Source organism: Pseudopipra pipra, chromosome 16, assembly GCF_036250125.1.
Source record: "Pseudopipra pipra isolate bDixPip1 chromosome 16, bDixPip1.hap1, whole genome shotgun sequence".
Classification (NCBI taxonomy): domain Eukaryota; kingdom Metazoa; phylum Chordata; class Aves; order Passeriformes; family Pipridae; genus Pseudopipra; species Pseudopipra pipra.
Genome location: NC_087564.1, coordinates 15,481,910 through 15,493,177, shown reverse-complemented (window position 1 = coordinate 15,493,177; position 11,268 = coordinate 15,481,910). Strand labels below are relative to the sequence as shown.

Below are 11,268 nucleotides of genomic sequence, written 5' to 3'. Positions count from 1 at the left end.
CAGTACTTGCATAAAACCCAAACTGAACAAAACCCCAGAGGGTTTCAAAATGCCTCTCAGTGGTGCAACTGTGACACTGGTGACAACACCGTGCCCCTGCCCATGCGCTCAGCGGCTCATCAACTCGGTATCTGCTTCTTCTCCAAATATTCCACAGCGTCAAACGGTTGGGGGTTTTGGCAAACCAGTAATCTAATCTGATTCAGCCACTGCTCACCACTCTGCTGCAAAAGGGGTTTTCCAGACCGGCCTCCTTGGGACCACAGCAGTCCCCTCGTGCAGGGCCTGACTACCCAGATGGCCTTGGTGCTTGTCCCCTGCTCCCCGCAGGGGTGGCACCAGGGCAGCAGAGCTGGCAGTCCAAGGGCACAGGGCAGCTCAAGCCGTGCCCAGACATGAAGAGCTTCCACAATTCTCATTTGAGCTCTCATTCTGCTGCCAGGAGAGCTCTCCCCGCTCAGCCCTTTTGGCAGTGCCATTTCTGCTCGTGTTACACCACAAAACAAAATTTTCCTGGGGGAAAAAAGGGCCACAGTGTTTGTGTAATGAATGAGGTGTTTGTGCAATGGATGAGGTGTTTGCAGTGTTATACTGAAAACATGAAAAGCTTAATTTCTTAGCTGAACATAACACTAACAGGTCCTCAGACTCACAAGAAGGATGTAACCTGACGTAAAGGAGATTTGTGGGATGGATGGAGCTGAGTTATTTTATAACTGTGAATACTCTCAGGCCCAGGGCTGTGCAGTACAAGCACATTAAAAGAGACTTTCATCTAAATATGGAACACAGGCAAAGGCTGCTGAAACTCTATTTTTATCCCCATTTTGCAGAAGTGGAAGTGTGCCTACAGAAGATGAAGTGATTTACCTGTGTCTAGCAAGAAGCTTGTGACCAAGAACTGAATTTTGATCTCTGGAGTCTCCAGCCACGTGCCTTGTCTCACACTTTGCATATCTTTTACCCCATCTAAGCAGCAGGACAAGAGGCACAGTCACTGAATCCACTTTTTTGCACTCCTGGTGGCTTGGGCCAGATGTCAGGGGTGGAAGAAGCAGGGAAAGCCCAGCTTTGCCTGACCACTCTTGTAACTGAAAAGGCAAGTGCCCATCCAGCACCACCCAGAACTGGGACACCTGACATTGGTGTTCAGGGAAACATGGAAGCTTTGAAATAGCTGCCTGGTGGGACAGACATTAAATTAACTCAGCTGTTTTCTTTCTCACAGATCTCCTAATCCAAAGCAAAGCTCCCACGAAACTCTGTGGGTTTTCTTCCTACCTTTTCCATGTAGCAGGGCTGGGCTGCATCCCTCAACCTCCAAAGGAACAGCTTTGCTGGAGTCATGACTGTCCTGTGATCTTCCTTTTGCCTCTATAAAGCATCCAGAGCAGATGACAACCATTCCAAGGAAGTCTGATCCCTTCTCTGACTGGAAACGATCCTGTTTCATGACTGCTGTTCCTGTACCCATGTCTGGTCTGTGCACAAGCCCCTGTTAAGAAAGTCACTGTCACAGAATTATCCAGTGAAGTTAATTCACCCTTTCCAATCTTTTAATGGTCAAAAAGAGCCAGAACTTCTCCATATCTGACCAACTGTGGGCTGAAGATCGGGTAGGAAACATGCTGGAAACAGAATCCAGTCTTTTATTATGCTTCCAAGTGCAGATTTCAGCTGCAGGCAGAGAAATAACATCCCTCACTTAGGTAATTTGACAAGAGGTTTGCACAGTAGTTTGAAAAGTATCTGAAGGTACCAAAATCTCCTCCCAAAATCACAGGAAAGAGATTAGGATGAGGTAAAAAGTGTTATCTGCAGCAGTCTGTTCCAGAGAAGAGTAAGAGATGGGAAAGTCAAGGAAATATAAGGAAATAAATGGAAATGCAATGAAATCCATCCTCTGTGGCCCTCTGCTGTTGGCTTGGTGAACTGTAAAGCAAATTTTCCCTGTGAAGCACATTGCAGTGACACAGAAGCCACCTGAACTGAGTGACAGCCAGCCTGGCATCAGCATAAATGTTCATGAACACTTCCCTGTGGGATGTGCCAATCCAGGGCAGTGTCCCAGCTGATCCCAATGCTGACCCTCGTCCCCTTGGACAGTTCTGTGTTCTAACTGCTGATTTCCCTCCATCCATGAACTTTCCTTTGTTTTCCTTAGCCTTCCAAGGTTTGTTTCCCTTGTTTTATTATATTCCCTATTAGCCTACAAAGTCAAGAGTTGACTCCACACCACCCTGTTGGCTGTTTCTACTGAAGTGCTTAATCCTGACTACACAAAATACTCCACTGCTCCTCTCCATCCTTCAGACATAAACCCTGAACAGCCAGGAATGGAAAAACAAATCAATGATGATGGGAAGGGGCCAAAAAATACCCAACCCAAAATTTAAACCCTCCCCTCTTCAAGCCTGTGAAACTCCAACAGGAAGAACATCACACACTACCTGAAACAGGCTGAGGCAAAAGACACAGAAGCAAAGCAATTCTTGTGAATCTTACTGTAAACAGGACACTGTGTACACCCAACACACTGCAGAGGAACAGCTAATCCCTGGAAAAATGTCAAAGGCACAGTGGTGCTTCTGCCAACATCTGCACTGTTACTTGCTTAGCAACTCTGCCTGCCATCCGTGGAGGGGACGAGTCCCTCGTGGCTCCCTGCTCTTTGCTTTCTGAGAAAACACAAGAAGGAAAAAATAAAAATGAACTCCAGCTGTGAATGCAAACCATGGAAACAGCGAGGGATTTGGGAAGCTGCAAGGTTAGTCGGGTACCTGTTACACAGGAGCAGCTCCCAGGCAAGGCCCCACGAGCTCCTTGGGCAGCACCTGCTCCTGGCCCTGCTCCTCCTCACAAGGGCTCCTCGTATGGAAAGGAAGCAGCTTCCCTTTCCTGGGAAATGGGATGGGATGTCCCTGACAGGACCCAGTGTACAAAATCCCTGAATTTTTGTAGCTTCTTGGCCTGCAGAGAATTCCATCAGTTCAGCAGCACAACAGAAAAGGACCAGGAGCAGCCCTACCTTGTCTGATCAATCCACACAGAATCCCAGAACCTCACCTGAGCCATCAAGCTAAAATACAACAGTATATATCTATACATATAAATATACAGAGATATAACTGGAATATGTTGGCATGCAGAGGTAAGACACACCAGCACAGTATAATCCCTTTTCCTACCATCCCATTGAGAAGGAATCAGGAATGAACTCAGTTGCTTTATTATTTTTACATCAACGGGAAATATAATTTGAATACAGAGATTTTTAAAACTAGATTTAATCAAGTGCATTTAGAGAACTCACTATTTTCTGTACATGAGTACAAGTATCTCCAGTGGAAATTCCTTACCTAAAATTAAAACTTGTGGTACAAATGAGCAGCAAAACAAATCCTCCCTCTCCTCACACAGTCAAGTCCACAGAGTTGAGGATATGCCTGAGAAATGTGTAAGTCAAAGCTCTTCTGCCAAGCTAAGAGAACAGAGTGCAAGCACAGATTTTACCAAATGGCCACTTAGCAAAGATAGAATCTGCCCTAAAAACATCCTGGCAGCCACAGCTGGTGGCCTCATTTTTGGGAAGTATTTGCTAGAGATGCCAACTTCAGTTTTAAGGCTCTTCCCTACCCCTGCCAGGACAGGACACACTTTTCCTCCCACTCACGTCCCCCACCTCCCTGAACCACACAAGGTGACCAAAACTGTGTGTTGCCACTGCTGCTCCCCCTGATTTAGAGCAGGATTCACACTCCTTTTCCTCTCTACAGTCCTAGTAAATGCTTTTTTGTTGGTCCCTTCCCCACTAGTGCATACCAGTGTGCTTCATTTTGGGGACTGAGTTTATTACCAAAACCACACAAATCTTGGCTGGGATTTATTTGTTCCAAAAATCTCAACACGCTGAGAGGAAAATTTTCTGAGCACTTCTAATAAACTGATACCTTCAATCATAAGACAGATCTCACACCTCCTGCAGTACCTTATCATCACTTTGGCTGGGGTTGTGTTTAGGGACATTTATAAAGAGTTCAGGAGTCACCAGTCCATAAAATGTCCCATCTTGTTTTAACAGGTCCGACTTGAAAGGACTTGCCTGTGCCATAAAACCATTACGATGTGTTCCCAAAGTTGTTACTGGTTTTCTAACCACTGAAGAGCCCCACACACAGGTGTGAGGAGCAAAGCCTCAGACAAGAGCTGTCATCACTCCAATTACAGCAGCACCATTAACATTTCCAGTTAATGCTCACTAGGAAAGCAAGGGTAAAGTTACAGGTGTGCTGGGGGGCGTGAAATAAGGAAGCTTCACTAAAACGTGCAACAAAACCTCAGCAGGAAGCACAGAAGGAAAAAAACCTGCTGTTGTCAGGGTTTGTGCAAACTTCTCCCGGCCAGAAGTGCAGGAAGGGATGAGATCACGACCTACGTGAGAAACTTGAAATGATTTGGACTCTGTAGGTGTCTCCTTTTATAAAGGCCTGTGTTTTATGCACTGTGGGGTAACTGATTTAGTGTTACTCCTCTGGAGTCTGCCATTCCCACTTACCAACACAGTGATGCAGCACAGCTGACTCAGGGAAATACAGAGGGTTTGGGTTCTGACCAGTTCCCACCGAGGAACACACCTGAGGGGCTCCTGTGAGTCCCCTCTGCAATAAAGATGACATAAAACTACATCACAGTCCTCAGCAGGACTCAGGTACTTCCAGGGGCTTGTAAAGCCCTTTTCTAGAGAGATTTTTAGCTGAGGATTACACCAGAGTATGCGCCAGGCCAGCAAGTACCAATCAAGAATTTAATCTCAGAATAATTAAAGCTGACTATGCTTCATCACAGTCATCAGTCTCGAGCTATTTTCATGCCAGACAAAGGTTCACAGCAGAAACAAAGAGGTTATTTGCTTTAAGAATAAGTAGTTCAGTTGAACTTATCACCAAATCACTTCTGGATTCAAAGAAAATTAGCAATTCACTTAAAACATCTGAATTTCACCCTGTTGATACTTTGTTCCATTTCTCAGACGAGGAGATGCTTTAGTTTCCCTTTCTCCAATGGCCTCTTACATGATAAACTGAAACACAAAACCAAAATGAGAAATGTAGGCTCCGTGATTTTAGTATTTAAATTAAATGTACCTGCCCCCAGGCCTTTTATCAAAGGAGTTGGATGCAAGGTTAACAACAAACATTGGAGTTTCTGGAAAGAGAGATCTGAGGGTACAGGCTTGGCACTAAACCCAGCCATGAGTTTTCTCTATCGGAACAGAAATGAAAATTACAATTAATCAGATGCATTTTCTAAAACATCAGGGTAGTGCCTGCAGAGAACACAACTGTGCTCAGGGAAAATGAATTCTAAGAAAATGCCCCTAAAATCAGGAAATGTCATCATGAAAAGGTCTCCCCGAGTTTCTCAGTGACTCAATCTCACAGGTTTCTGGCAATTCCTGTGCCAAACATAAGGCCTCAGTCCCTCAGGTAACACATTAGTGTAATCACGTATCAAAATATCATTAGGATAAGGTTTTCCAATCTCCTTTCACCTTTCAGTCTGTCACACACACACAAACACAGTCACTGACTCTCATGTCTCCCTGCAGTGCCCTGACAAGGGTTGGATTGGTCTGCTGGGCTCCCAAGGCAGCCCCTCTGGGTTAATCACAGCTCCCATCCTTCCAGCCATCCCGCCAGCGCTCATCCACACGGGAGCAGTCAAATTCAGCCTTCCCCAGTTTCCTGTTCACTTCGTTGTGAAGAAGACACAGCCACTGGGAGAAGTTATTCCTGGTGCTCGTGTCTGGTTGATTTGTCTGTAATCTGCAAGCAGGGAAGAGGAAACAAATGTTACTTCTTTATAGTCACCAAATTCAGTACCCACAGCAGGCACAGGGTCCCAGAGAGAACCCAGAAAGAGCACAGTAATTATCACTAAATATCTATAGAATACTGACAGCTGCAGCTTGGCTTCATTCACTGCCTGGTCCTGGCAACTGGAAATGACACAGACAACCCAACAGCACAAAGACAGGTGTTTGTTTTTTGACTAAGTGTACCTGTGATTGATGCAATAATGGAAGAAACCAGTTCAGGTAGCTACAAACCCCAAATGCAGGAAGAGCTGCTGATATGCAAACCAGCTACGGCAGCCCAGCATGTCTGGCAAGCCCCTTCAGCACAAAAACCTGCTGAGGACACTCACCTCTCGCTCAGGTACCCAAAAAACCCACTGAGGACAACCACCTCTCCCTCAGATGCTCAAAATGCTCTGAGGGCACTCGCTTCTCCCTCAGATCCTCAAAAACTCGCTGAGGGCACTCACCGCTCCCTCAGGTCCTCAGCGCAGTGCTCGCAGGGGTAGAACTTGGAGAAGAGGTTGATGAAGTCCCTCATCTCCCTCTGCTGGGTGCCGGAGGGCCGGTCGGGGTAGTAGGCGGCCATGGTGTGCAGGAAGGCCCAGGTGCTGCGGCCCAGCTGCTCACTGTCCAGGGGACAGTCTGGCGGGGGCTCCTTCTCCTCTGCGACTGCCAGCTCCTGGAGCGGGAGAGAGGGTTGTGAGGGGACACCGGGGTTTGGTGGGGAAACAGCCCCTTTGCGCTGGGTGGGAAGGTGAGATGGGGGAACGGGTCCTTCACACCCTCACTGGGGACATGGCAGAGCCCCCTAAAATCTCAGAGAAGCTCGAACTCTCATTTGAGCCTCCTTCACACCCTCTGAGGGGGGTGACACGGCAGAGCCCCCTCACACTCTCATTGGGGACATGGTAGATCCCCCCTCACTCTATTACTGGGGACAAGAGCAGAGCTCCCGTCACACCCGAGGAGAAGATGGACATCCCCTTCACACTCCCACTGAGGAGAACCCTGTCCCGGGCCCCTTCGCGCAGCCCCACACTTGAGGGAGCAGGATGAAGGACTGAGAGGACTCTGCAGGGGCTGGGGGTCGCCAGCCGCCCGCGGGGTGCCCGGGGAGGCTCCCACCGCCCGTCCCGCGGGGAAGCCGCTCCTCACCGCGCCGCCCGGGGCCGCCTGTTTCCTCTGCTCGCGGAGCCAGCTCTTGAAATCCGTGCAGGCTCGGCACGGCTTCTTGGGCGGCTCCCCCGCCGCGCTGCCCGCCGCGCCGTGCGGGGCGGCGAAGGGGAAAGGGAAGGAGCCGCTGTCGGTGCCCGGGAACGCCGCGGAGCCGCGGCCCGCGCGGCTCTCACCGGGCGCCGCCATGTTGGCGCGCGGTGCAGCACGGGCCGGGGCGGCGCCATTGGCGCCCGGGCGGTGTGAGGGGGCCCTGCCCGGGCCGCGCCCGAGTGCCAGTTTGTGGGTTTTTTGGTTTTGTTTGTTTGGGGTTTTTTTACCAAAACGGCAGCAAACTTTGTGTTTAAAAATTCTGTTTGAGGAGAACACGGCGGGGGGTTTCTTTCATATGAGCCTCCCACCTCTACTTGTCCGCTTTTCACCTCACATCGCCCCTCAGGTGTGGTGGGGCTTCATGTCCCCCTCAGGGTGTGCAAAGGGCTCTGCCATGGCCCCGCCGACGGTGTGAGGGGGCCTCAGCCATTGTCCCCCCCTCAGGGTGGAAGGGGATGGGGACAGGGTTCTCCTCAGTGGAAGTATGAAAGGGGTCTCCATCTTCTCCCCCTCAGCGTGGCAGAGGTCTGCCCTTGTCCCCGCTGAGAGTGTGAAGGGAGGTCTACCATGTCCCTACTGAAGATGTCAAGGACTGGTTCCTCCCAGAGGAACTGAGCACAAAAAAAAAAAATATATATATATATATGTATGTATGTACGTATATGTATATATGTGGTCTGGAGCATCTCATGAGAAGAGACTGCAGGAGCTGGGCCTGGTTAGTGTGGAGAAGGGAAGGCTGAGAGAGGATCCCATCAATCCATACAAATATCTCCAGGGGTGCCAGAGGATGGTGCCAGGCTCTGCTCAGTGGTGCCAGTGACAGCACGAGGAGCAATGGCCATAAACTAAAACTCAAGTTCCACCTCAGCACAAGGAAGAGCTTCTTTCCAGAGCCCTGGAACAGCTGCCCAGGGGGTGGTGGAGTCTCCCTCTCTGCAGACATTCCAACCCCACCTGGACAGTCCCTGTGTCACCTGCTCCAGGTGACCCTGCCTGGGCAGGGGGTTGGACTGGGTGATCTCCAGAGGTCCCTTCCAACCTCAGCTGTTCTGGGATTCTTGGATTCTTTAGTATGTACATACTGTGTGTGGCAGAGCTCTCCTACGTGCCAGTGGCACCTCAGCATTATCTCCAGCACAGTCATACAATCAACAGTGCGATTTAATGAGCAAACAAGTGGATAACTCGATTCCGAGTCGTGCATCTCTATCGGAACACGCCCATATGAAATCCTACGTTTTTAACACCTGTCACGTGCTAATCTGTATTAAGGAAAGATTTTCCTCTTTCCGAGAGCACTGGCACGTGTCACCCCAGGGCAGGCACGTCGAGCCCTCGCCTGCGGCTGGGAGGGGTTGGGCTGCTCAGGGTGAAGGAGAGCCCAGTCCTGGCCCCAGACCTTCAATCTAGAGTGGACACTTGGCAGCTTTCCTTCTATTCCCAGAGATCCACAGGCTTGTGAGCACACAGGGATGGTGACCCAGGTCCTGGGAGATGGTCTAGCACCCATCGAGCTCCAGAACTGGGTCTTTCCAGTTGGAAAGGTTAATTAGCTGTGGCTTGGCACTATGTTAAAAGCACTTTGATTTTTCTTTATCCTGTAGTCTGGCAGATGTGACCACCTGCAGCACATCCTGCATCCAGCCTCTGAGACACAGTGGCCTTAAGGAGTTCTTGATGGGGGTCAGAGGACGAAAACTTGGAGACCAGCACAGACTTCCTCTCTTCCTTCTTTTTGGCTTGCCATTAGAGGTTTGGGGACCACAAGATAAGTCTCCCACTGTGGGAAATGTGCTCCAGAATGTGAATTTTGTAGCCACTCCCACTTTTCTCCTCTTCATGTCAAGTGAAAAATATGATTATTTTACTTGACACAAACAAATGTATGTCCAGGATGGAGGTGGATCAAAATACCATCTTATATATAAATAAATATGTGAATATATGATATATTCAACACAGCATGGTGTAAATGTTTGGTAGGAAAAGCATCATTTTAGAGAAATCCCTCAAGGACTCGCCTTCAAAAAGATTTCAACACTTGGTGTGCTTCACGTGGAAATGGCTGAGCTGTTTCCTGCTCTGTGGAGCGCTGAGCTGATGGTCTGGATCTCCATCCTATTTACCAGTGCTCCTTTTTAAAATTTTATTTGCAGTTTTATGAGAACGTTTCTTTGCTGATATTCGGGAGGGAGGGAGAAGCCACGTGAGTGACTGACAGGAACTGCTGGAATGGCTTTGTCTACAGTTCTAGACAACTATAAAGCTACATTTCACACATGAAGGAAAGGTCAAGCGGGGATAACATTTTTATATCTGTTTTCCTTAAGCGCCAATAAATGTTTTAAATGATACTATCGACCTCATTTGTTTTGTAAAATCAGGAAAAAAGATAGGGACCCAGGGAATTTCCTACACAGCTTTATTGTTTGGTCTTCAAGCAATTAAACAGTTGCAGAAATGTTTTCAAATTGCAGCAATCTCCTGGTTTGGCAGTTCACAGACTTTGCTTCCTCATTAGTGATTTATTTTATGAAGTTAGTTAAAATATAAGCATTTTTATTAGAAAAGAAAAAGCTCATAACCTGGAAAGAAGCTGTTGGTTACAGAGATCCCTGCTCAGTGTTACTCCCCTTGCTCCTTTCCTGGTCAGCTGTAGGAGCAGAGCTGAATCTTTAGGGAGAGGTGCTCCCAATTTTCTCTGTTTGCCCTCAGGGCCAGAATCATCTTGGATTTCCAAGAAAAAAAAGGAAGATGCTCAGATTCAAATCAGAGTAAGGAAATTTGCTTTACTGTCTCTAATTGAATCTGAGCTCAGAGCCAAATTAATTCCGTCCAAAGGAAGGAATGTGGTGCAGAGCAGAAGGATATGGCAGCATTCCTTCCTGCTCCCCCCTGGACATCCCTAACCCACCTGACCTTCTGCTTCCAGCACTGATTTAGGAGCTGGAATGTGGTAGGGCCTGTTACCAAACAAACTTCTGATACAGATGGGATATTAGGGAGAAATTCCTTCCTGTGAGGGTGGGGAGGCCCTGGCACAGGTTGCCCAGAGAAGCTGTGGCTGCCCCATCACTGGAAGTGTCCAAGGCCAGGTTGGACGGGGCTTGGAGCAACCTGGGCTAGTGGAAGGTGTCCCTGCCCATGGCAGGGGGTGGGAATTGGATGGTCTTTGATGTCCCTCCCAACCCAAACCATTCTGTGATTCCATGATCCCTCCTAGGAGCTGGTGCTTCCCGGGCAGGGAGCAAAGGCTCCATCCTGCCCCGCCAGACAAGGGTTCCTCGGCCCAGGCGCTGCTGAGAGCGGCTCCTTGCAGGGCTCCTGCTGCGGGTGCTGCCAACAGAGCCCCTGTTTTTCAGTCACTGAGGTCTGTGAGACCGGGCTCACTGCAGCTTCCTGAGTATGTGCCTCATTCCTAAGAGCTGCTGAATCCGTGCCTGGAATGGAGTTACACAGAGGGCAATGACAGTAACTACCAGGAAGCACCAGTAAAACCTGAGCTGCAGAAAACGAAAAGGTGTGTTTGCCTTTCTCAGGGGAAGAGCTGTTTGATCTGCTGCTCTTATCTTTGCACGTGCTAAGCAAGTGCTTGGAAACAGGCAGCTGACAGTGGGGGCTTGGGGAAGGAAGAAGGAATGGGGCTGGACACCCTCCCTGGCCCTCTGAGCCCTGCAAAAGCCATGGCACAGGGATCCCCACAGTGGGTTTCAGCAAAGCAAAGGTTCCAGCTTAAATACAGTCCCTGAGCAAAGCAGGGATGGCCTCAAGGAGGGCTGGCTCCAAGGAGAGGAGACACAAGGAGGGATGATCCCAAGGAGACTTCACACAACTCTTTTCTCAGCAGTGACCCCAGGACGCTCATTTGTGAGTTGGGAAAAGGACTAATATTCTCACAGCCTTCAGCATTTGGGAACCTAAACACCACTGACTGTTCAGTAATTTCTTTAAAGTTTTAAATAAAGGCACTGGCACAGGTTGCCCAGAGGGGTTCTGGATGCCCCATCCCTGGAAGTGTTCAAGGCCATGTTAGATGGAGCTTGGAGCAACCTGGGATAGTGGAAGCGGGTGGGACTGGATGGGCTTTAAGTTCCCTTCCAACCCAAACCATTCCGTGATTCTGTGATATTTTGAGGGGA

The 11,268-nt window shown here is 49.0% G+C and overlaps 1 protein-coding gene and 1 long non-coding RNA gene across 2 annotated transcripts; one reads left to right on the top strand and one right to left on the bottom strand.

Moving 5' to 3' along the window:
- Nucleotides 1–3,213: 3,213 nt before the first annotated feature.
- On the bottom strand, nt 3,214–7,260 carry GFER (growth factor, augmenter of liver regeneration). Its single transcript, XM_064673405.1, is given in 4 exon segments — nt 3,214–5,825; nt 6,328–6,539; nt 7,016–7,230; nt 7,233–7,260. Coding segments are annotated over 4 exon segments (618 nt in total). The 3' UTR covers nt 3,214–5,662.
- LOC135423313 (uncharacterized) lies at nt 7,214–9,490 on the top strand. The gene is made up of 2 exons (XR_010434772.1): nt 7,214–7,844; nt 8,734–9,490. It is a non-coding gene; the product is annotated as an uncharacterized LOC135423313 (long non-coding RNA).
- The last annotated feature ends 1,778 nt before the right edge of the window (nt 9,491–11,268 follow it).